The sequence below is a fragment of the Peromyscus maniculatus genome, chromosome 2 (genome assembly GCF_049852395.1).
Source record: "Peromyscus maniculatus bairdii isolate BWxNUB_F1_BW_parent chromosome 2, HU_Pman_BW_mat_3.1, whole genome shotgun sequence".
Taxonomy (NCBI): domain Eukaryota; kingdom Metazoa; phylum Chordata; class Mammalia; order Rodentia; family Cricetidae; genus Peromyscus; species Peromyscus maniculatus.
The window spans coordinates 169,538,822-169,563,695 of NC_134853.1; the positions used below are offsets into that span (position 1 = coordinate 169,538,822).

Below are 24,874 nucleotides of genomic sequence, written 5' to 3' on the forward strand. Positions count from 1 at the left end.
GAAGTTACCTGCCTCAAGTCACCAAGATAGGATGTGGATGGAGTACTGGAGCCTGGGACACCAGCCCATGTTGTTTGAATCTTAGATGGTCTTTTAATAAAAAACCAGAGCCAGATATCAGGGTGAAAGCTGAAAGATCAGAGAAGCAGAGCAGCCAGCCACTAGTTCTTACCTCTAGGAAACCCTCAGCCTAAAGAGAGTGAGTTCCTGTTTCCTCATGCCTTATATACCTTTCTCTGCCCAGACATCACTTCCTGGGATTAAAGGCATGTGTGTTCCCCAAACAAAGGCATGAGCTCTGAAGTGCTGGGATTAAAGGTGTGTGCCACCATTGCCTGACCTCTGTGTCTAATCTAGTGGCTGGCTCTGTCCTCTGATCCTCAGGCAAGTTTATTAGGGCACACAATACATCACCACAAGCCCAGGTTCTCCACCCCCTCTTATTAAGACCTGATGCTGTGTTCATATGCAGGGTTCACCACAGCAGCTGCCCCAGCTTCTCCTGGGGCCTGTCTCCCATCCTGCCTAGGCTTGCCGCTTCCTGCCTCCGCCTTTCAAATCCAGCGCCAGCTCTTGGTTCCTCAATGACGTCCTCATTACCAGCCCCTGAAGTCTTAGCATCCTTCTATCCTGTAGTCCTCGTACCCTAGGGTCTCTCCTGGACTCAAACCGAACCAACCAACCAAACTCCATGCTTCATAGACTGAGGATATACTCAGTTAGTAGACTGCTTGCCTATCATACAAGAAGCCTTCTGTTCAGTCCCCAGCCAGACAAGATCTGGAGTGATGGTGCACACCTGTTGGGACAATTTCTACAGAGCTGCCGCTGGCTTGGTTCCCGAGTGTTAGCAACCAGTTTTGATCTGCGTTTTGTGATCGCTACCTTTTGTCTCCCGGTACCTTCTATGTGAATCTTGTCTGAGGATAGGAGGTTTTTGGGATACGGAAATTAACTTGCTAAAAGATGTAAATTGGAGAACAATACAAAAGCCCTTTGCTACCAGTGAGTCAGTCCAGAGAGACTAATCCCCCTGCAGCTGGAAAAGGCTCATCCTTAGAGTGCTCTGTGCCTTCTTTTCACTGACCCGCATGAACCTACACCCGATATACAACACACGCCTGTAACTCAGGCCTTCCAGATGGGAGAGGCTGGAGGAGTTGAAGTCCCAGGGCATCTTCCAGACATCAAATGAGTTCAGAGCTGTCCCGGGCTGCAGAGGATACAGTCTCAAAAGCAAAACAAAGCTGGGTGTGTGGCCCGTGCCTTTCATCCCTGAACTAGGGAGGCAGAGGCAGGTGGATCGCTACGTAGAGGTGGATTCCAGACTAGTCAAACCCACACTGTGTTGTGCCACATAAATTTGTACAAGTACTGTATAAATTTAAAATGACCAAAAGTGAAGAACTTCTGATTTCAACACTAACATCTTCGTTATAGGCAGAATGGAACACACACACACACACACACACACACACACACACACACACACACACACACACACACACACACACACACACACACACACACACACGTATTCGCTGATTTAGGTTTCAGGCGCTCTCCCAGGCTCCCCACATCAACCATCGCAAAGTTTGGCACGCTGCCTGTAAAAACCGTGTTTATTTCCACCTCGAGGGGGGTGACCCCGTTTCTTGAAGGCTCGTCGCCCGGTCCGCGGACCCCGCTCGCGCCTGCGCGGGGGGCGGGGTCCGTTTTGAGGCCGAGGCGCGAACGAGTGGTCGGTTACGCCCGGTTGTTTCTTTGGACCAGGGCTCTAAACTTGGGACGAACTTCCACAGGGCGACGAGGCCACTTCCGGGCTGATCCGTCGCCCTGTGCCGACGTCAGGTTGTCCGGGGACTGCGGGGCGGGGCCGGCGGGGCGGGGCCTGTGGGTTGGGCCGCCGGCTCCAAATTCCGGTCCTCAGCCACGCGCGGCATCACTCTCGCGAGAACTCGCAGGCTGCACACAGCTCCGGGTACCTGCCCTTCCCGAGCCGGCGTCGGCGGCCGAGTGCGCAGGCGCGGCCTTCGGGTTTCCCCGGCTACAGTCGGCGCTTCGGCCCGCTAGTCCGCCGCCGGCTCTTCCGCCGCCCTGCGCCATGGCGGGCTGCGCGGCGCGGGTTCCGCCGGGCTCCGAGGCGCGCCTCAGCCTCGCTACCTTCCTGCTGGGCGCCTCGGTGCTCGCTCTGCCGCTGCTCACGCGCGCCGGCCTGCAGGGCCGCACCGGACTGGCGCTCTACGTGGCCGGGCTCAACGCGCTCCTGCTGCTGCTCTACCGGCCGCCGCGCTACCAGGTGCGGGCCGGGTGCGGAGGGACCGGGGACGGGGCGGGACGGACAGGGTGGACCGGTAGACCCGCACCCCAGACCCGGACCAAGGACGGGTGGACCGAGACCAGGCGGGCAAAGGGCAGAGCGGGTTGAGTAGGTAGGGACCGGGCAGGACCGAGCTGGCTGCGATGGGGCAGGGCGGGCCGGGTGTACTGGAACCGGAGACGGGACAGATGAGTCTGGGTAGGCAGGAATCAGGGACCGAGCAGGCGGGGACCCGGCGAGGGTAGGAGGGCCAGGTACATTAGAATCAGGCAGACTGGGCTCGGGGACCAGCATCCGGCAGGCAGGGCTGAGTAGATGGGCTAGGGACAGGGACTGGAGCTAGTCTAGCGGGAGTGGGTTATTGCCGAGCCTGGCGGTGGTCGGTTCACCTTTTTACCACCCCCATCCCGGCACCACGTTGCAGGTTGCCTCCCACAGGCGTGTATCGCTGCCATAAGTTGAGGTCACAGGAGGGACCCACTTCGAGCTGTGGGTGTTGATTGCATTTCCTGCCGATCAGCAGCTTCGGCAGATTCACGTCAGGTGGGAAGTGAGCTAACCCACGAGTTTTTAATTTATGTGATGACAGGTGTGGTGTTTTACCTGCTGGTCAAACGCCCCACTTTACAGAGGTGACTGGGCGCCGAGTTCCGAGTGTTCTCATTAGAGTCGCTGACTTGCGAGTATAGGCCATAAACTGGGCTTAAACAGTTTTCCATAGATGGCCCTGCTAAGGCTAGCGGTACTGATTATTGTGGCTGTTAAAATTGGTTATTCTTAGGTGTTTGTGTGGTAAGTCCTGTGTGCTGTCCTGTTATTTCCATGGTGTAGATGAGTAACTTGCCGAAGGCTAGAGAGAAGAGAGAGGGAGAGGAATGTAAGAACACAATTCGAACCCAGACAGCCCCATTTCATCCTCTTTATCTCTTGAGCAATGGACGCTGCTCACTGATGGCCTTGCTAATCCAGGACCGTCTGCAGTCTGGGTTTGGGCCCTGCAAATGGAACACCGGGTGATGGAGGCTCTTTTGGGTGTGTTTTCAGATAGCCATCCGGGCTTGTTTCCTTGGCTTTGTGTTTGGCTGCGGTGTGCTGCTAAGTTTCAGCCAGTCCTCTTGGAACCACTTTGGCTGGTAAGAAAGACTTTGGGAATGATGGTGTTGAGGTGAGGGTCCAAAGAGTAGTGGGTGAGTAGGGGCCTCTCCTCATCCCTGTCTGGGCTTTGACAGAAAAGGAGGCTGATTAGGATTCTGAAGAAGCAGCCTCCTGCCTTCCCTGAATCCCCACATTTCAAATCTTGCGAACACAATTGTGCATGTTAGTGGATTCCTTGGTGGATGGAAAGGGGTCTCCCTGTGCCTGCCCTCCAGAGGTCCCTGTCATCCGAAGCTGCTGTGATAAGCCATTCCTGAAGGGGTGCAGGTCCGCGGTGATGGGAGGGGCAAGCCTCCCGCTGTTTCCTAAGCCTTCTCCGTCTCCGGTTTCCATCAGGTCCGGGCTAGTGCTTCCCCCACAGCAGTGTAGGACTTTCCCCTACACTATGAGTTCAGTCCCTTGAGCCTTCTAGCCTCTGACTTGGATATGAATCGTGGCTTCAAGGTAAAAAGCTTTATCTCCTCTTATCAGTATGCTGAGCCATCTAATCCTTCTTTGCTGGAATTATTTTAGTTCTGTTGAATTTTGTTTCCAACATGCGTCACTACTTTGTTGATATCCCCCCTTCATGTTAAAATGTGAAATTGTCATATTAAAAGGAGTAAAGGGACCATAATTCCTCCTTCACCTATGGAGATTTTTAATTTTGTCTGTGACATTCAGAGACATAACAGCACCACTCAACCCCACTTTCTGCAAGCTCCAGAGGGGATGAACGGCATGTGTGCGTGCCTGGTGTCACTCAGGTGGGTGATGGCAGCAGCCGTGACAGGGTTAGGGACAGCTCAGCAGACCCAGGTCTGTGCTTTCGCCTAACTTGGTTCTCTTGCCTAGTCTCCCCCTTTGTTTTTGTTTTTAAATAGGTACGTGTGCTCGCTGTCATTATTCCACTATTCTGAGTACTTAGTGACAGCTGTCAATAATCCCAAAAGTCTGTCCCTGGACTCCTTCCTCCTGAATCACAGCCTGGAGTACACAGTGGCTGCTCTTTCTTCTTGGATAGAGTTCACACTTGAAAACATCTTCTGGCCAGGTGGGTGTGCCCTACTTTCTCTCTGGGAGAGAAGGGTGCCTTCCTGCGGCTGAGGAGAGTGACATTGGTTCACCTTTCAGGTCTCATCTCCCCGAGCAAGTCTCCCCAGCGCTCTCTCCTCCCTGAGCTATTTAAAGGGCAGGCTCCACTCGCTGGAGACTTCTGCTTCTGGATTTCAAATCCAGGACGTGTTGACCTTTCGCTCTAAGCCTTGCAAATGCAGGGCACCCACCGGCACCATCTAAGACGGAGGTGCCCCACCTTGCTGGTTGTAGTCTTAACTCTACCATTGGACTAGATGAAGTTTGGGCCTGAGTACTTTTATGTAACATGAGAATTTCACAATGTTTTATTATTTAAAAAAAGGCCAGGTGGTGGTGGCACACTCCTTTAATCCCAGCACTCGGGAGGCAGAGCCAGGTGGATCTCTGTGAGTTTGAGACCAGCCCGGTCTAGAGCAAGATCCAGGACAGGCTCCAAAACTACACAGAGAAACCCTGTCTTGAAGAACCAAAAAAACAAACAAAACAAAACAAGAAAAACCCCCACACATCTAACCTCAGTATTGGGAACGCACCTAAATCACACTTCCCCAAAGTCAGATATAGGTCCTCGGACTGACTTTGGAAATGGGCGTGTCTCTTTCTCTCAGAGGTACGCGTTCCCTAGAGAAGGATGTGAATGGAGCCCATCAGCCCAGGAAGGGGAGAGCTGCTAACAGTTGACTTGTTGGCACTTGAGACCGGAAACAGTGATGCTGGGTTGGGGGTTATTTTCTTATCATTCAAGTTCAATGTGATGATAGATGCTGATTGTCCACAGGGTGTTTTCTGATGTTTCTCTCTTGAGGGAAATAGGTCCATTTCAAACGGTGAAGGGGGTGATGAGCACCCCAGTGTCCCCACTCACTTTTTGTCCCTGTGTCTGTCTCTGCAGAACTGAAGCAGATCAGTTGGCTCAGTACCACTGGGCTGCTGATGGTGGTCTTCGGAGAGTGCCTGAGGAAAGCCGCCATGTTCACGGCTGGCTCCAATTTCAATCATGTGGTGCAGAGTGAGAAGTCCGACACCCACACTCTGGTGACAAGCGGGGTGTATGCCTGGTTCCGGCACCCCTCCTATGTGGGCTGGTTTTACTGGAGTATCGGAACCCAGGTATGGTACCAAAGTTGACCCTGGTTTCCTGTGAATTCACTTTTCTAAGTTTTTCCTTTTTGGTGTCTTGATCCAGGGTCTTGTGTGTAGTCCAAGCTTACTTGAACTTGTAACCCTCCTGTCTAGGCCACTTGACGTTTTTACATTTCTTAAATTGAAGTATAATTGGCACACCGTAAACCCCACCGTTTCTGAGAGTGTGCTTAAGTCTCTTTAGTGTGGGCACAGGTTGCCAGCCTGTCTCTTCATGTGCTCCCTGCGTGTCTCAGGTGGTGACTAATAAAAGCCAGGAGACCTAATCCAGTCCTTTGGTGTTTCAGACGTGAAGTCGTTGTTCTAAATTAATTAATTATTTAAACTTGAGGACAATTTATTCTTTAAAGGGAAAACGCCAGGGCAGGCGGGTGGTGAGTCTGGAACTTACAGGATGGAGGTGAGCACAGAGGCCAGGCACCTGCAGGGAGGGGCAGGCTTGCCTTCTGAGTGCTGTGTGACCCCTGATGGTGGTGATGTGTGGCCCTGTACCCCCCCCCCCCCCCCCCCCCCGTGCCACTCTGACTGGAATCTGGAACACCTTGGGCGAGGGAAGGTAGGCTTTGGGGAGGGAGTGTCCTCAGCCACCCTGTGGTGGCTCAGTGGGTTTTCATCAAAAAATAGGTCTAAATGAGGCCAAGGTCCTGCAGGTTAATGAGAGCTGTGGGGTTTGCTGTCTGGGGATGCAGGCCAGACGTGCCCCTTGACAGCTGCCTCTGGATTCCATACTTAGTCCTCGAACAGCTCGGCCAGAGTGTAAATAGAGCCTGGGAAGATCATCTGGGGATCCCAGACATCCCATCAGTGGTGCGAGGGCCATGGGGATTCCGGTGACCCCGTAATGGAGTAGGAGGTGACTCTAGCATCTCTTTTGAGCTGTGTGTTTCTGAGACATCACAGCTCCGCTTGCAGTCACAGCCTGGGGTCACGCTGAGAGCTGATGAATGCAGTCTGTCTTAAGTGCTTACGCTGCAGTCTGAGGGCTTTAGAGCTGAAGAGCCTCTCATACCTTTTAGATCATTAGATCATAGGTGTTTTCTACAGTGTGCCCTTGTGTGTGTGTGTGTGTGTGATGAGTCTTTCCTGTATCAGGACTTAGACTGTGTTTTGTCTTGACTGTTTGCAATGGTGCTGATGACACACTGAGAATTGGTTTTCCTGGCTCAGTAGAAGGTTACCACCGATGATTAAGAATCCTGCTGTTGCCGGGCGGTGGTGGTGCACGCCTTTAATCCCAGCACTCGGGAGGCAGAGCCAGGCGAATCTCTGTGAGTTCGAGGCCAGCCTGGGCTACCAAGTGAGCTCCAGGAAAGGCGCAAAGCTACACAGAGAAACCCTGTCTCAGAAAACCAAAAAAAAAAAAAAAAAAAAAAGAATCCTGCTGTCAAGGCTGCCCAGAAAGCTATACACATCTGCCAGGTGTGATGGCACAGACCGGTGCTGCCAGATGGGCCAGGCCTGGTCCCCGAGGCCTGCCTTCTCTACCCTAAAAGCCAGGACAGTAGTGTGGCGATAGTGCTTCCGAGTCACAGACTGGATGAAGACCGAGTGGCTTGGCCTGGTGCTGTGAACACAGCAGTACTTGTGACCAGTGCAGGGAAGCGGTGGGGAGTTGGGGCATGCCGGTTCACTGAGCAGAAGCATCGCTGGATGGATGGGTCCTGATGCCTGTAGTGGGGATGGGTGGGTTAGTGGTTTCCATGGCAACAAAGGAAGCTTCTAGGAGCTGGGGATGCTTTCAGCTTTGAGGGACTTTTTGGCTGGAGGTTGGAAATGGGGTAGGGATGAAAGGCAGCTAAGCACAGCTTTTCTGACTTGTGGACACTGCCACTTTCTGAGCAGAGTGATGTTTGAAATGTTTTGGGAACTCAAATGGTAGCCTTTGGTTCATGTGGCCTTGAGAGCAGGAAGCAAGGGTCTGAGACAAGTCGGTCTGTCCAGGTGGGTAGGAGAAGTCGGGAGGACAGAGACATACCTGAGTTCCCACGTCAGGGAATTCACACAAGTTCAGGCGGGCACATGTGTCATCCATGGTGGGAACCCCAGGGTGCTGTCTTTCACTATAACCAAGGTCTTGCTTACTCAGAGAGTCACAGACAGGTACAAAAAGATGCAGCCCTGAGGTGGCTCCAAGGAACGTTAATGGCTCTCACAGTATTGTAAGCGTCTTCTGGGCTCCGGCAAGAAGTCCTGTGGGGAGCAGATGCTTGGGCATCAGGCCTCTCTGACCTTTGACCTTGCGCTTCCTCTGCCAGGTGATGCTGTGTAACCCCATCTGCGGGGTTGTCTACGCCCTGACAGTGTGGCGCTTCTTTCGTGATCGCACAGAAGAGGAGGAGATCTCGCTGATTCACTTTTTTGGGGAGGAATACTTGGAGTATAAGAAGAGAGTGCCCACGGGCCTGCCTTTCATAAAGGGAGTCAAGGTGGAGCTATGACGGGCAGAGGCCTGTGGGGCCAGGGAATCTCTGGCCCTGCGCAGCCTAGGACCAAACTACTTCGAGTTGGCCACTGCAGAATGAGTTTCTTAATCATTTTATACGTCACTAATTACTCCTCAGAATGTCACTCAAAACCCAATGGTCAGAAGGCCTTAGGACCAAAGGACCCACTGCAGCATCCTCTTCCTGTGTGGGATGAAGGTAGAACATGGACAAACAGTGAACAAGGAGCATGTCACAACGGTTCATCAGTGCCCTTTCTACAGAGGCGGGGTGAGGACCCACGCCACAGTCTCACGGCCCCTCAGGTCAGAGTGTATTTGCACGGTGACCAGGATACTCAGGAGAGGACACTGCCTTCTGCAGCACTTAGGCCAGAATATGTAGTCAGAGTTGCCGCACAATAGCATTCAAATTGCATCAAAAAACCTTTAACCGAAAACACAACATAGCTTTAACTTTTGTCTGCCGTAAGTGCGTGAATGTCTCTGTATTAACTCTAAAGGCCTCGACACTTCGGCTCATCATACATTTACTCATATTCACACACCAGTTCCCTAGATAGCAGTGGAGATTCAAAGGGACACTGATGCTCCAGGTTGTATTTGGCAACAGGTAGTGCAGACCCCTCAAAGTGCTCTGTGGCTTTGAGCAGCCATTGCACCTGGGCCTGAGGATGCGGGCCCTGGGGTCTCCTGCAGCCCTGGCCTCAGCGATTCTGGTCTCCAGGAAGTATTTACCAGGTGCCTGTGCTACTGTTGAGAAATACTGCCCTCTGTGTGTTTAGGATTTTTAGTCTCATTTTACCACAGCTTGTGTTTTGTATTTTTTGTGTTGCAGTGCAGTGTGAGCCTGTCACATTGGTTTTCCAGAGGGTAGGCACAGCTCATGTCCCTACGAGTTCAGGCGGGTGACCCTTAAACAGCCGTCAGTCTGGCAGTGCAGTCCGTGGTCCATTGGCGTCTTTGTTCTGCGGGTCTGAACATTAGCTTTTTCTATATTGCACATAGAAGCTTTAAGAGGTGCAACCCCTGATTAATCTGGGCTCAGTCTTGATGAAATCCTTCCAAACTGGGGGTTTTGTTTGTTCTCCAAGCTTCTACTTCAGATGTAGAAGAGTCTTAAGTATCCAACAGACAAACGTGAGCACACTGGATAAAGAATCCCTCTGAAAATTGTAGTGTGTGTTAGCTAACACACTTGGTCCTGATAACAGCATGCTCCAGTGTGCCTGCCTGGCTGCCGTCTCCAACAGGTCAGCCCGCAGTGCTCTGTGCAGCCGGGCGCTCAGACTGGAGAACAGCCGGCCTTCATCCTTGTCCCAGTACCACTGAGCAGACACTAACTGACACCCTGCAGGCCTGAAAAGACCGGATCCTTAGTATTCCTGGCATTCAGTCTAGCCGTCTGGTAATCCTCACGGACAGCCACGGCCTCCCAGGCCTCAGAGGACTGTCCCTTCATGAGCACACCAGTGCATAGAAGCACACTTGGCAAACATCAGCTCAGGCGAGCCCAGGCCCCAATGTCCATGGTGTTGCTAAGCATGCTGGCAGCTTGCGGTAGGTACCATATTGTGGGGTTGGTAATTAATGCCAACCTTGAAGCCGTTGGGACACCAGTCCACAGAGTGGGTGCTGCACTGGGACTTGATGTTGGCACCGGTGGTGTTGATGTCTTTGGGAACCGCATCACAACAGTGCAGCCAGCAGGGAAACCTCCATTGACCGTGGTGACCCACATTTCCCTGGTTGGCTTCCTCAGCAGAGAGAATGGGCGTGGATGGCTGGTGGGAAGTAGATGCAGGAATGGGTACCTGGTGGGTCTGCAGATGTGTCCTATGCATACTCAGAGGCCCAGCAACTCTGGAGGACTCCGTGATGGAGGGCATTCTGGCCAAGAGGGTGGTTAAAGTTAATATGGGCTGAGTGCTGAATATTGAGATGTCCTAGGACCTTGTCAGACAAGGAGGACCGGTCAGGTGTGGGTGGTTAGTATTGTGCTGTAGGATTCAGAGTTGTTGAAACCTTGAGGGCTATATAAATGGGGAATTCTAGCTTGTTCTTGCCATAATAGGCATTCCATCAACAGGGAGGTGACCCCAGTACCTACTCCACCAAAACTTCTGAGAATCCAGAAACCTCAAAGACTTGTGCACTGGTCAGTCAGCCCGAGAAGCCAGGGAAGCAGGCAGAGCGGAGAATTCCCCCAGCGGGAAGCGCTCTGGGGCCAGCCTGCAGGCTTCACTCACCGCTCAGGAGTAGGCATGTGAGACTGGCTCACACAGTGGCCTGCAGGGCCTGAGTGAACCACCAGACTGACTTGCTAATAGGCCAGAGCCTGCAGTGGCACTAACTGTGAGGGTGAAGGTGGTGGGATGTGCCCAGCGCTGCCTCCTCGCCCTCACGCCCTTCTGGGCTCAGGCTCCCCAGCGGTAGGTTGGGGCCAGCACCACCTACCTACCTCACAGGGTTGTTGTGAGGAACAGTGTCAGCTTTGGTTTTTGTTTGTTTTAAAGATCAGAGATTTTATTAATTCTTTTGCAATTTCATTGTATAGTGTATATTTATCATATTTAATCTCAACGCCCTCCCAACTTCTCCCACATTCATGCCCCCTTCCAGACCCATCTCCTTTGTGTCCTCTTTATTTTTCCTTGAAACAATTTTTTGTTTACTTAGCGTTTTTATTGAGTCATGGGATTTTCACATCATGTACCCCAATTCTTCTCACCTCCTGGTCTCCTCCCAGTGTCAGGTGTTTTAGTGCTTAGGTGAGCCGGATGGCATAATGAAATCTTTCAGTATGAGAACTGGATTTCTATGTGTTAACTGAAGATACCTGATGTATATTCAAAAAACAGCTAGCCAGCTCAGAAGAAATTTATTTTCAGATTACATGGTTAATTTTTTTTGTTGTTGTTCTGTATACCAAAGAGGCTTACAGGTTTGCCAGTATCAGCATGAGGCCAGTTGCTTTAGGAGCTGCCAGCCCTCAGGACCTCTTGAGGCATGCAGAGTTCTGTGGTAGCCATGACTATTGCCCACACCTAGCTGCCCAGGAATAACCGTGTTGGGACAGCAATACTCAGTTTTGAAATGTGAGTGGATCCAGACCACACCTCCCGAAGCTCACCCCACTCACCAGGCTACAAATGGGAGGGAGGGATGTTTGGCAGTCAGACCCAGCTATTTCTCAGCCTGCACCCCCCTTGAGGGCCATGAGGTTGCCTTTTTGATGAGTGGAGAGCAGCCCTTGGCATTGTGGAGGGTAAGGCTGAATGTTGGCATTTGATGCCACCCTCCACCTGCCAGAGGCTGGAAAGCTCAGCCTTGTGGCAGGCCAGGAGAGAGGGAGCCCAGGCTGTGGGATCTCTTGGTGAGAGGCTTCATTGTACCCTAGGAGAGTTTGTGTTTTTTAAGGAATAATTCCAAGGTGTGAGTGGAGGAAGAACAGGCCCACTCTCCTGAAACTTGTGGGTGGAAGTCAGCAGTCCACAATGGAATATGAGCTCCTTAGTGGAAGGATTTGGCTGCTTATGCTTTCCTCTGGCCGTAGTCCAGAGATTATCCTTAACTTTATAAATGTAGCAGTGACAGGTGGTGGCAGAGAATCAGGCTAATGAGGCTTTTCAGGTATTAGACAGGCCGCCATGTCCTAGGACTTCCACAGATTACAGAACCGTCAGGAGACGGTCTAGTTGCAGGCTTCAGATTGGAAGTTCTTGGGTGGAAAGTAGGTACCACACAGAGAAAAGCCTACTTGGCAATCATGGAAACATTCAGGAGGCCCTGCAGTTTGCAGAGGAACGAACCTTCAATCAGGGCAGAAAACACACAGCGGTGGCCTTGGTGGTAGCTGCTGCTTGGTCCTAGGATGTACACTTTATTAATTCTTCCCACGTAGTTGCTGACTTTGGGGGCTGGTGTGTCAGGGAGGCCATTTTTAGCATCAGGTCCCTGAGGGCTCAGCCAAAGCTCCTAGGTCCTATTCTCCCGCCATCTCCCTGCCTTAGGTAGCTCCCCTGTTACAGTGGCAGCAAGGTCAGTGCCCTCAGCCTTCCCGATGGGCGGGCAGCTTACTGCTCTGGGAAGCTTGTACCTTGCTCTTCCTGAGCCTGGCCAGCCTCCGTCCTGAGTGAGTGGAGGCTGCTTGTCTGACCCATTGAAAGGAGGGGGAATTACGGAGTAATTACTGTACTCTTCTTTTTACACACAGAAATGTTTATTTAAATATATTAAATGGGATTTTCTTTCACAGATACTGATTATTCTTTTTAATTAAATAAAACTGTACTTGACTTCACTATGAACAAGCGTGACTGTAGGATGTGGAAGCTATATGTGATAACCATGTCTAGATGAAAGTTCAGCACCACCAGTATCAAAAGAGGTGTGCTTTGTCTCTTGCTCTCTTCTGAACTCCTGCCCCTACCAGAGTAGTTCTCAACACTTCTAATGCTGCCACCCTTTATAATACACTTCCTCATGTGGTGACCCTCAACCATAAAATGACTTCATTGCTACTTCATAACTGTAATTTTGCTGCTGTTATGAATCAGGTATCTGGTATGCAACCCCAAAGGGGTCATGACCCACATGTTGAGAACCACTTCTCTGGCGGGTTGTAGTGACAAATTCCTCTGCCCTCAGAGACAGCAGTGCAGGGTATCAGTGTAATTATTGTGTCTGAGGTGCCAGCCTCTCTGGTACATAAAAGCAACATTTGCTGTTTAACTTAATCAAGCTGTGTATTTTCTTAAATTGTGACTGGAAGGGTGTCATTTAGTCTCCAAAACTTCAATTTTGGGTCATGAAGCTTAAATTTCCCCTAGGAGACAGGGTTTCTCTGTGTAGTCATTGCTGTCCTGGAACTCACTGTGTAGACCGGGCTGGCCTTGAACCACAAACATCTGCCTGACTCTGCCTCCTTAGTACTGGGATTAAAGGTGTAAAAAATAGGCCAGGTGGTGGTGGCACATGCTTTTTTTTTTTCCAGCTTAAATTTTTTAGGATTTATTTTTATGTGTCTTTTACCTGCATGCATGTCTGCACCACATGTCTGTGGTGCCCACAGAGGTCAGAAGAGGGTGCCAAATCCTCTGGACTGGAGTTTACAGGTGGTTGTGAGCACCATATGGGTGATGGGATCCAAACCCTGGGTCCTCTGAAAGAGCAGCCAGTGCTTTTAACCTCTGAGCCACATCTGGAGCCTGTGTGCCAGACCTGAAACAGTGACATCTGGGTCCAACTCACTAGGACCCAGTTACCAAGCTGCTGTCTCAATGTGGGGATGCCATCCTCATTGAGACGATTCTTCACATTACTTCTTTATTGTGAATGTACGTGGAAATTAGTTCTTCCCATGTGCCATTGGCGGTCCAAAGGGTCAGGCTTGGTAGCAAGCCTCTTCGGGACCTGATCCACCTTGCCATCCCTCATCTCCAGTTTCCTACTTGGGCCTGGGGTGGTCTTGGTTCTTTAATGGAGGTCCTTCTGGGAGGCTGCTCAGGGTCCAGCTGCTTCCATGGGGCTCAGATGCCCTCTCTCTCTTCTCAGTGATGCTCCCTGTGTCGATCCTAAAGGGTAGTTTGATGTGAGCTGGATGACTCCACCTTCACTATGTCCATCCTGTCAGCTTTCATGATGGAAGACCTTTCCACGCCCACAGAAGTGTGCCTCACGAGAGCTTTGCCTCCTCCAGTGAGAGTCTCCCCACAGGTGACGGACTGGGAGCCTGTAGGCTGTGGCTGCCCTAAGCACGTCCTTGTATGGAAGGGTCCGACCCACCTGCTCTGTCTACTACACTGGTTCTAGACCGCTCTAGAATTCCCAACTGCACAGAAGACCTCCTCCAGGGACTAACACTTTCCTGTTTTGTTGGGTTTTTATTATTGTTTTGATTTGGGGTTTATAGCAGTGTAGTCCACCTGGCCTCCAGTTCACTGTGCAGCCCAGTCTGGCTTAAAGCTCCTGGCAGTCCTGCCCCTGTCTTGCTAGTACGGTGATTACGGGTGTGGGTGTGTACTCGTGTGTTACATATGTACATTGTGCATGTGGGAGCCGGAGGACAGTATTGTTCTCAGCGCCGTCAGTTCACAGGGATTGGGTCTAGCTGCTCAGGCTCCTTCCTAGTTCTCATAGACTGCTGTGGGAGCCGCTGGCTGGTGCCACAGGCGAGCCCAGGTGCCTTCGGTTCCCTTTATTCCTCATTGTTTACCCTTTCCAGGAGCTGTTCATCACACGTTATTCTCTCAATAAGAACCTTGCCCTTAACTTGTTTCTAAGGATGCCAACAATATGTGGGTGATACTCACAGGGCATTCCTTTTTGAACAGTGCCATCCCCTTGATGCTTACAACATACCCTGGTAAATTGGTTACATGTGGCCAAAGGAGCGCTCCATGTTCCCAAAGAGGCCTGTGGAACAGCAGGGCCTCTCCTCTTTCTCTTTGTGTTTGCCGTTTGGTGAATCACTGGAAGGTGCGTTTGGGTTTTTTTGTGTGTGATTTTTTGCTTGTTTCTTTTAAGACAGGGTCTCACTTTGTAGCTCATCCTCTGCTCAAACTTTGTTTGTCCTGAAGTCTGTCATTGTGTTAGTCTCTAATTGTATCACACACACACACACACCACGCTCATGTTGGGAAGACGCTGTTTTACCTGGCTGAGGTCTCGTGGTCCCTGCCGTCATCAGGCATGCTGTGCTCTGTGTGCTCATCCACGGGTACCTGGAACCTGGACGGTAGAGACGGCTCGAGGGCAGTAACGTCCCTGCTGGGGGCCTTGAGCTCACGCTGCTCCAAACCACAGGGCAGCAGACCTTCCAGGGCTCACCCACCACTTCCCTTGGTTTGGGACTGTTTGCCAAGCCCAGTGTGGCTTGTCAGAACCACTGTCCACAGTAGCATGCAGGCCCTAGTCAGGCCTGGCTTTCACAAGCTATCTTGGTCAGAGGAGACACCTCAGGGAACAGAGTGGGGCCAGGTGGCGTGGAGGGACAGCTTGACAGACTTTCCTTAGTCGGCAGTGTGGTGTGGGGAGGCCCCACGAACACCCTGCATCATGAACCATTCAGGCCTAGGTCGGGAAGTGGGAGCTAGTGCAGCTGACCCAGGGGAGCTAAAGGCCACTGTGGCCAGGGTGTTGTGTAGTCTGACAGAGGTGGGCAGGGAGGGGCCCTGGAGAGCTGCCATGCCCTGATGGGATGGGAATTGCAGACTGTTTAGAAATGGCTGCAGGGTATCTTGAAGGGCACAGTAGGGTTGACTTGGGGGGTCGTAGCAAGTGACAGAGTAAACAGGCTGAAATGGGGAGTTCAGTCTGGGTCTTGGGGTGGGTTAAAAATGGGAACAACGAGGCGGTGGTGGCGCAAGCCTTTAATCCCAGCACACAGGAGGCAGAGGCAGGCGGATCTCTGAGTTCAAGGCCAGCCTTGAATACAGATCAAGTTCCAGAACAGCCAGGGCTGTTACACAGAAAAACCCTGTCTCAAAGACAAAACCAAACAAAAAAGGGAACAAATGAGAACGGAATCAGGTCGGCTCCCAGGCTTTGATGACACATGATGTCACTGACCAAAATAAGGGGTTGGATGTGGTGGGGTGGTGTCCAGAATTCTGTTGGCCACTACGGAGCTGAGGTGCCTTAGACACCCTGACAAGAGAGCTACCAGGAAGGATGTAGCTGGAGTGAGTCTAGAGCACAGGAATGCTGCGGGGCATGGGAAGCATCTCACTTTAAACCCAAAGAACTGGGACTGGGGTGGGATAGTTCTACATAGTGCACTGCTCAGAGTACTCAAGGTTGGGTTTAATCCATACATGCACACGAGTTTGAGTGTGTGCGTAGGGGGGTGGGGTGGAGAGAGAACGAGCAAGCACAGGGGGATTAATGGGGTCACTTACGGAGAGAGTAGAAAGTGAGGCATGCCTGGGATTAGCCCTGGGAGAAGCTGTTATTCAGGCAGCTGGCTGAGGAAGGAGCAGCCAGGAACCAGGAGGATGGCTAGCCACAGGGGACAGTGTGTAAAAGACGCACACTTAAAAATGCCAGAGCCCAAGGTGAGAAGCCCACACAGCTCCACACAGAGGCCTCCCAGGAAGGGAACGGGAAAAGGACCAAAATCTGACAGGGACATTTCAAACACAAGACCTGCCTGCACACAGGGAGCCTCACCTCGGAGGCATCCCCCAGGCACACTCTGCCCACCTACAACTGCTCTGCTCTTGCTTTTGGCTGAGTAGGTCCATGATCACCTGCAACATGGGAAATAAGCACCTGGACAAAGACTGACTCAGAGAAGCCTGCTTCAGGGGCAAGCTGCCCGAAGAAACCAAAGCCTTCCGCTCAGCCTCAACTGGCGAGAGAATCCCCAGGAAAGAGCAGGAGCTAGGGACAGTCAGAGCACCAGAGGGAACTGGAAAGTCAAAACAAGATGGGGCCTGCTTCCAAGCAGGAAGACCTAAGTTCGATTCCCAGAACCCACAGAAATGACTCCGTGAACTGTCCTCTTTCCTCCACATATGCTCTGTGTGGCATATGTGTGTGCCTACACATACATGTACAGAGACACAAAACAGTAAATACTTTTTGGAGATAGGGTTTCACTATTTAATCCTGGCTGGACTGGACCATATAGACCAGGTTGGCCTTAAACTCACAGAGACATACCTGCCTCTACTTCCTGGGTTCTGGCATTAAAGGTGTACAACCAGCACATCCAGCCAAAAAAGAAAAGAAAAACCACCAAAATCAGCAAGAATTGGAAGAGATGTGAGAAAGATGTTGTCTAGAAAGTACACAACAGAGAGAAATGGTGAGGTGGAGGCCAGTGTCCCATCATGGGAGCGCTGACAGAGTCGGTCAAGTCCGCAACTGATTTTAAAGAGGGTGCCAGATCCCAAACCAAAAGGGAGGAACTTCCAGAGTGTGCCAGATCCCAAACCAAAAGGGAGGAACTTCCAGAGTGTGCCAGATCCCAAACCAAAAGGGAGGAACTTCCAGAGTGTGCCAGATCCCAAACCAAAAGGGAGGAACTTCCAGAGTGTGCCAGATCCCAAACCAAAAGGGAGGAACTTCCAGAGTGTGCCAGATCCCAAACCAAAAGGGAGGAACTTCCAGAGTGTGCCAGATCCCAAACCAAAAGGTAGGAACTTCCAGATTGAGCGAAACCACTGTTGCCCATCCCAGTGACTGGAAACACCTCACTGTGTGAAATTCAAGGCAAACTTCCAAGAAGAGTGAGTAGGTCATAGTACATGGTGAGGGATCAGAAGAACTCGGCTGGCTTGGAGACTGGAAGCTGGAAGGAATAGAGGCCCCTGCCTTCAAAGCACAATTGTCCCCAGTCTAGAATTTCCAGTCCAGAATTTAAGACTCAAATCATCAGTCAAGTGAGAGGTAGAATGAAAGGAATTTTCTGACCCATGATGCCTCCACACAGACCTCTCTCCAGAAGCTAATTTACACTCTGGCTGGAAGATGGGATCACCACAGAGAGGAAGTGGGAGGAGACAGGTAGGGCACCTGGAATTCCAGCTCCTGGGCCCAGCAGAACATCTGTAGCGAACATGTGTCACTTTGACTGAACCTGGGGTCTCACTCATGCTAGGCATGAATAGCTGAAATAACAGGCCTGTACCCTCCAGTCTGGTGTGATCATAACAACACTCTGGTGCCTGAGAGGGCCTGGTCCAGACCTGGCCGGTCAACCATGAGTGGATGAAGGTGCTGGCTACGTGGATGCCTATCCTCAGGCTCATGGCAATCCTCCTGCCTCAGCCTCTAGAGTACACCACCACTTCTTTGGCAGACTTGTAGATTCTAGCACATGCCTGGCCTGCTGGCACGTTTCCCACACATTCTCACCTGGGCTCCAGTCGCTCCTTCACCCTGGCAATGGAGCGGATGTAGGGCGTGATCTGCTTGGTGATGGTGGTCAGGTAGGCATTCTCCTGCTTCAGCTGGAGAAGGTCATGGAGCTGGGCTGTGAAGCCAACGCCAAGGTTGTTGGTGTTAGACTCTTGCTCCTAAGCCTGGTACCATCTAGAGATCCCAACTGCCAATGACTGTCTGTGATCAAAAGGAGCAGCATGTGGTGTGGACATCCCACTCAACAGGATCCTGCCCTCCAAAGCAGGTGTGAGGTCCAAGCCAAACACTGGGGGGGGGGGGGGAGCAGGGATGCGCAGGCATGGTTAGTGGTGACCCTCCCTCTGCAATGTGGATTAACACCGAGAGCCGCTGCCAGGCACCTTCATAAATCTCCTGCTGGGTAGCTACTCGTTGGTAGGAGTCCTCCCAAATCTGAAAGAGAGGAGTGGCATGCTGTTTGAGGTGGGCGGGAGTAATCTCACTGACAGTGATTCTGCTCTGGGAGCTGCACAGCCACACACACCAATCTGGTCCACATTTCTCAAGAGGAAAGCCTCCAGGCACAGAACCCACAGCGTGAGGGTCTGGCAGAGCACCACGCCAGACGCTCTCTCCCTTTCCTGTCTTGGGGTAGCCATGTGCCTTCTGCAGCCGAGAATTGATAGAGCTAGGGCAAGTTACCTCCTGGAAGATTGCTCTCATGCCTTCCATGGAGGCATGTTCAGAAGCAATCTGTGTGTCCAACCGCAGGGACCTGTGCAGGATGTCCCCCATGATCTCCGCCTTGATGAGCGAGTGGTGCTTGGTGAGGTCTCGGTGTAACTCCTGGACCTGGTCCTTGAGGTTCTGCACCTCGAGCTGCAGACCCTGTTGCAGAATGTAAGCGAGGACATAGAACACTGCCAGGTCCTCCAGTGGAGGAGTGGATCTCAGTGAGGAAGGGTCGGGGCCCCACTTCAGTGCAGATGCCCAGCCCCTCACCCGATAGGAATCCTCGTAATGGCGGCAGTGCTCTGTGAAGGGTGTGTCCTCGCCCTCGGCCAGGAGAACCTTCGTGCTCATGGAACGATGTGGCGAGGGTTTTGGGACGGGTGACCCTGACATCCTTCCCACTGGGGAGGGACAGCTGGGTGTCTTCAGCACCTTGGGGCTTGAGCTCCCTGCCAGTCTGCAAAGGGGAGAGGGCCGGTCTTCCCCTCCCCCAGCCCCCTTGGCTGCTCAGGGAGTCACTGTCCCCTCCACCAGCTGCAGAGTAGAACTACTGGGAGCTCTCAAGGGTCCCAGGCAAGGCCAAGGTAAGAGCGCCCACTTAATTTGGTGATTTCTAAAAGGCTCCCCCCAGGTTGGATCTGGGCACACTGATGTGCAGCCCACTCCCATGCTGGACACACAAGGTCTGAACTAAAAATGGTCTTTCTTGGTCTCACATACTGGTTTCACTACTTCTAACCCTGACTTTCAGCTGGGTCGGGAACTCTGATTCACAGTGACTACGGGCACCCCGAAAGTGTCCTGCCCAGCCTGCTTGAGGGGACTGTAGAGAAGGTGAGGAGCGCCCGGTCTCCTGCACCCTCAAGGGCTGTTCCCTGTCTCTCCCTCCCTCTCAGACTGTCGCCTGGCCCAGACATCAAGTGCGGAGCTGGGTGCGCTTGCGACTCAGCAGGTGCGGGAGCCGGTGATCCCGCCCGCCCGCCCGGTTGGCGCTCACGTGTTGGCGACGCCAGCGGTGGACACAGCTCTGCGGGGTCCCAGCAGCAGCAGCGGCTCCAGGCAGCGCGCGAATTCTGCGCGGTGGTCGCTGGCGATCTGGACCGGAGATGGGTCATGAGCCGCTGTCCCCTTCCCGGCCCCGACTCCCGACAGGGCGTCCACACACCTTGCTGCTCTGAGCAGGTCTTAGGCGATGCGGCCGCGTGACGATGCCCTGCAGCCTCTCCATCAGCTCCTGCCGCGGGGGAAGGGCTCAGGACGGGGGTGCGTGGCAAGGAGGTGGCAGGCAGGGCGGGAGAGAGAAGTGGAGGACTTCAAGGCTCTGGGGCTAGTCTCTCATTTTACCTGTCTCCCTTAGAGGCCTCAACCCTCCTCTAGGACTGGTCCATACACAGGCACCGCCCACATCCTTAAGAAGGGAGGGGAGGCTCGCAGACACTGCAGTTAGGTGGAATGGAGGCTTATGCTCACTGTCCTTTTAAAAAGGTATCCACTTGCCCCCAAAAGGGCTTGTAGTGGAAGGGGAGAGAAGTCTACAGACCCCCAATCAGGCCTGCAGGTGATGTGAGACAGGATGCAGGACAGGCTTTAGGTGGGGAAAGAGGGTCCTGAAGGAGCTGGGGACACTCACATAACCCAGATCCAGAAACTCAGCCTTGCTGGCCAAGCTGAGGAAGGAGGAGCAGATGACCAGGTGAACCTGCAGGAGGGTGCCAGGCTCAGTGCTTGGACTGTGGGTGTGTGTCCAGCCCTACACACCCTCAACACTTACCTGCAGGGTGGGCAGCAAGGAGGCCAGGTGGGCAAGCTGTTCCTTGAAGGCTTTGTCCTTTTCTTCATATTGGCTGGGGGAAGGGCAGGCTAGGCTGTTTGGTCTCAGGGGAGCCGTGCCTGCCCCACCTGGAGGATATTTGGCTCTGCAGCCTCGTGTCTTCACTAGTGAGTGTGTGTGAGTGTATGTGAGTAAGTGTGTGTGTGTGTGTCCATATTCCTTTGTGTGCCTGTGTGACGGCGTGCGTATGCACACGTATATCATGTATATGGAGGGCAGAGGTCTACATCAGGCATCTTCCTCAATAACCCACCACCTTATTTTTTGAGACAGTCTCTCACTGAACTTGGAGGTCACCAGTTGGCTAGACTGTGACCAGTGAGCCCCAAGGATCCTCTTGTCACTGCCTCCCCAGGGATGCCCACTGCGTGCTGGGGATGTGCTTTGTGTCTTTGTGTTTCTGTGGCGGGGTTTTACTGACAACCATCTCCTCAGCTCTGGGTTTTGTTTTGTTCTGATTGTTTAAACGGAGTCTCCTGTAGCCCAGGCTAGCCTTGAACTCCCGACCCTCCCACCTCTACCTTCCAAGAGTTACACTTGCAGGCAGTCACCATGGCTGCTCCCCCAGCTTTGTAGTCCCTTCCCTGTGAACACACTGACCACTTTTGGTGGCAGCCACCTGTGTGTCTTGTCCACCGTGTAAGGCAGAGCCAGGTCAGCCAAGGCTCAGGCTCAGAGCTGGGAGTGTGGAGATCAAGGTAGGGGGCAGGGACTTGCCATCACTCACCTCTGCACAGTCTGCAGCAGCAGGGCTTTCCTCTCAGCCAGCCTGTCCTGGGAGAGAGAGCCCATCACTGACTGAGACACCTGGCTCTGGCATCCCCTACCGTAATGCCTTGGGGCACGGACACAGGCAGCATGCTCAGGACAGGGCCCTGCCATTGGCCAAAAGGCCTTCTTCCTCCTCCGTGCACGGAACTGCCTGAGGGCCTAGGTGCCTGACCTTAAGTGTCACCAGACTAGGATAGCCTCTGGTAACTCTCCAGGCAACTGTGGCTAACCCAGTTTGATGTAATGCCTGGCACTACACTGTAAACTCCACGAGGGTACCTGGGAAGTTACTGACCACACCCTCACCTGCATGCTGCCAAAGAGGGCTTGAATGGCTGCCTCCTCTTCAGCGGCACTGTGCCTCACCTCCTCCACCATGGCCTGTAGCAGCGCAATGGCCTCTTTGGTGGCTGTCTGCAGGGCTTTCACTGCCTGGGGACAGCAGGGTCTCAGCCCCATTCCCGCGGGTTCTCACAGCTCCCACCCCCACCCCGCTTCAGCTCAGTCATTCCTGCTCTCACCAGCACCGCCTGCTCCAGCCGTTCGCAACCTTGAACATACGCCGACTCCAGGTCCACACAGTGGGCCCGGCTCTCCCTGTCGAGAGGCACCCAGTAAGACCCGCTCCATCCACACCCCACCCACTCCCTGCCTGCTCCCTCTACCCACCCCTGCATGTCCCGAAAGCAGCGGATGCACAGCAGCGACTTCTTGTCGGTGGAAAACATGATGTAGGGCTCCGAATGGAGCGCTGTGGAGGGGGTGGGGGCGGTGATGAGAGCCTAGAGACATTCCCGCCGGGTCCCCACCCCTGGCCACGGTGTGCCTCACTCACTACACTTCTGGATCACGTCGCGGCTGCGCTGGCCCAGGGCTACGATGTCATGCCTTGCGAACATGCGCGCACGGTGCGTTTCTTCGCGGCAGCGTGCGCACAGGGGCTGCCCGCAGGTGTTGCAGAAGTACGTGGTCTCTGCGTCCTGAGGACCGGGAGCTGGCTCAGGCCAGAGTTCTAGAACTCAACTGAACCCAATAATACAACCACAGCCACCGCGTGTCACTGAGCGCATCAATCCCAGGCAAGTGGTCCGGCGAAATGCAGCTCCTTCCGGCAATCCCCAGCAGCTGAACCCCAGCATTGTAAAAATGACATCTACTGATTCAGTTGTGTATGTGGGTGAGTGCTGCACCATGAGAGTGAAAGTTGTTTCTCGCCTCCCACCTTGTGGGTTTGAGGCTGTGTGCTCCTGAGTTTCCTTCCTGCCATAGGGCCATCAAACCTCTACTGGCCTTTGCATCAGGGCCTGGAAGCCTTGCCTTCAGCTCCCTGCTCTCTCTCCAGCTACTCACAGCTGCACAGTATTAGCTTTAGCTGCTTACACGTGCTTAAGTAGTAGGGGGTCCTCAAGGGTACCCCGGACCTGTGAACTGAACCACACTGCTCCCATGACAGCTCACAACTCCACCCTGACCTGGGGACCCTAAAGTTAGCTCTTCCTAAATTGAATGGCCTCTGCCTCTGCCACTATCTGGTTATTGGCTCAAATCCTTTTTTCTGGACCTTGGTTTCCCCACACATATGTATGATGGGGGCATGGTTGGAGGCTGAGGGATCCCAGGCTGGAGACTTCACTGCTGGATCCTTGTTGTGCATCGGGCATGCTGTAAGTGTTGGGCACCCACCGCCTTTTACTTCCTCACCTGCTTGCTGCATTCCAGGTCGCAGTTGGCACAGTGCACAGCCTCCACACCATCCCCAGAGCTATCCACCAGGAACTGCAGCAGCCGGTCCACCGGTGGGAGCCCGCTAGGACCCTTCACCAGGGTCTTGTGCCTGCAGAGAGGCTGCAGCCAAGATCTGGACACCCTTGCAGGAAGCTCCCCCCCACTACCCTTCACATTCCAGGCAGGAGCTAAAAATAGCAGTGTCAGGGTAGTGGGGTCTGCTATAAATACAGCAGCCAGCTTGTCCTGAGGGCCCTACCCTGCTCAGGGCGTGCGTGCGTGTGCGTGTGCGTGCGTGCGTGCGTGCGTGCGTGTGTGTGTGTGTGTGTCTGGGTGTGTAAGCCTCTTGTCATATTGCATTGGGAAAGGCCATGCCACCCCAGCAGACCCTCTCATCTCACTGGAACATTTTGAGCTATTTTAGAAATTGTGTTAACCTAAGATTTCCGGGACACACCCCTTCCAAAGGAGTTGTTGGGAGTGCCCTCACCTCTTCTCCAGCCCTACCCTAGCACCCTGACTCTGGGAAGCTTGTAACGATCATCTAACTGCCTCAGTTTACCTGACTAAGCTACAGGGGGTTGGCTTGGTTCCCATACGTCTGCTTATGACAGCGGACTGTTTCCACCTCCTCAGCCTAGGCTCGGAACCTCCCCATCTACACTTGGCCTCTCAACCAGGACTAGAGCCAACTTCACCCTCTCTGGGCTTGGGGCACTTACTGGCACAGCGGACAAGACAGGCGGCCGTCAGTGGCCCGGCCGCGCAGGCAGCCAGCGCAGAAGTCGTGGAAGCAGTCCAGCAGGCATGGGCGCTCGTACTGTGCGTGGCACAGCGGACACACGAGGGGATGGCCACTCGCAGCGTCCAGGGTACCCAGGCCTTCCAGGGGCGCAAAAATTGCTCCAGACATTTGTATGGATTGACAGCTCAGGACGGTGACTCGGATTCCTGGGGCCCAGGCCACCTCCCTCCTACCCAGCCCTCCTAGACAAGACTTAGCTAGTGGCTTTGGGACGCTGGAATGCCGGTAGCGCTCCAGCAGGGACACGGGGAGGGGGGAGGACTGTTTGGAGAGGGGTCACCCACCTCTCTCACAGTCCCTCTGCTGTGGCTCTGCCGGGGAGTGGTTGGCCCTGGAAGGTCAGGTCGCCAGGCAGGGCAGTGCTTCCTCCCCTCGTCACTTCTCCCACCTCCTCTCCCTCCCACCCTTTGCAATTCTCCGCCCTATGTCCTCTGGGTGACCGGGAGTGAGGTCCCCTGGTGCTCCTTCCTCAAGGGGTTGCTGCTTTGCTGAGCCAGATCCGCGGTCTCGCCACTCCACCCCGCCCAGAAGCAGTGAAGAACACGCTTGCGCGGTGAGGGTCCCAGACACCACCAGACCTCTCCGTGAGATTGGAGCACAGAGCAGAGGTCCAGGATACCGGCTCCCGGATCTTCAGCCAGCCGGACCAGGCCTCCCTGGCTAAAGCTGGAACTCTCTGACTCCGGACCTGAGAGGGAACAGTGGTCTTCACAGCCCCATTTCCTCCATGGCCAGCTGGGGGCTCCAGAGAGCAGCAGAGGGTCCACAACATTCTAGGGTTGAGATGAGGGTGCGCTTTGGGGTCCTTGGCCTTCCTTAGGTGGTGTGGTGCCCAGTCAAGTTACCGAATTCTCCGAGTTGGTCTCCGTGTAATGGGGGAGACTTGTGGGATCAACAATGCATGTGAAAAGCCCCGTGTTCAAAGAGGGGTAGGTTTGGGTGGGAGGTAGGGACCGAAGGGTCCCTCTGACCCAGCTTGTTCATCCAACGGTCTCTATCCGGTGTACCCGCCCTTCCTAGACG

At 53.4% G+C, this 24,874-nt stretch overlaps 2 protein-coding genes across 4 annotated transcripts; one reads left to right on the forward strand and one right to left on the reverse strand.

Annotated features, from left to right (window-relative positions):
- Nucleotides 1-1,941: 1,941 nt before the first annotated feature.
- Nucleotides 1,942-12,877, forward strand: Icmt (isoprenylcysteine carboxyl methyltransferase). 2 transcript variants are annotated; one of them, XM_006993780.4, is made up of 5 exons: nucleotides 1,942-2,299; nucleotides 3,365-3,453; nucleotides 4,339-4,508; nucleotides 5,445-5,662; nucleotides 7,951-12,877. In XM_006993780.4, exons 1-5 carry the CDS (start codon nucleotides 2,105-2,107, stop codon nucleotides 8,131-8,133), a joined length of 855 nt encoding a protein of 284 aa, XP_006993842.1. In that variant the 5' UTR covers nucleotides 1,942-2,104; the 3' UTR covers nucleotides 8,134-12,877. The 2 variants fall into 2 exon arrangements, with proteins under 2 accessions (XP_006993842.1, XP_076421860.1); XM_076565745.1 differs by lacking the exons at nucleotides 1,942-2,299; nucleotides 3,365-3,453 and adding an exon at nucleotides 3,949-4,221.
- Rnf207 (ring finger protein 207) lies at nucleotides 10,631-24,518 on the reverse strand. 2 transcript variants are annotated; one of them, XM_006993779.4, is made up of 17 exons: nucleotides 23,769-24,516; nucleotides 23,023-23,155; nucleotides 22,157-22,301; nucleotides 21,991-22,072; nucleotides 21,843-21,918; nucleotides 21,628-21,753; nucleotides 21,278-21,324; nucleotides 20,491-20,563; nucleotides 20,350-20,418; nucleotides 19,885-19,953; nucleotides 19,717-19,814; nucleotides 18,990-19,176; nucleotides 18,690-18,875; nucleotides 18,389-18,440; nucleotides 18,003-18,120; nucleotides 14,796-14,870; nucleotides 10,631-13,714 (listed from the first exon to the last, which is right to left on the reverse strand). In XM_006993779.4, the coding sequence occupies exons 1-17, from the start codon at nucleotides 23,957-23,959 to the stop codon at nucleotides 13,588-13,590; spliced, it is 1,854 nt and encodes a 617-aa protein (XP_006993841.2). In that variant the 5' UTR covers nucleotides 23,960-24,516; the 3' UTR covers nucleotides 10,631-13,587. The 2 variants fall into 2 exon arrangements, 1 of the variants encoding a protein (XP_006993841.2); XR_006069768.2 differs by lacking the exon at nucleotides 10,631-13,714 and having other exon boundaries at nucleotides 18,003-18,206; nucleotides 23,769-24,518.
- Between the last annotated feature and the right edge of the window lie 356 nt (nucleotides 24,519-24,874).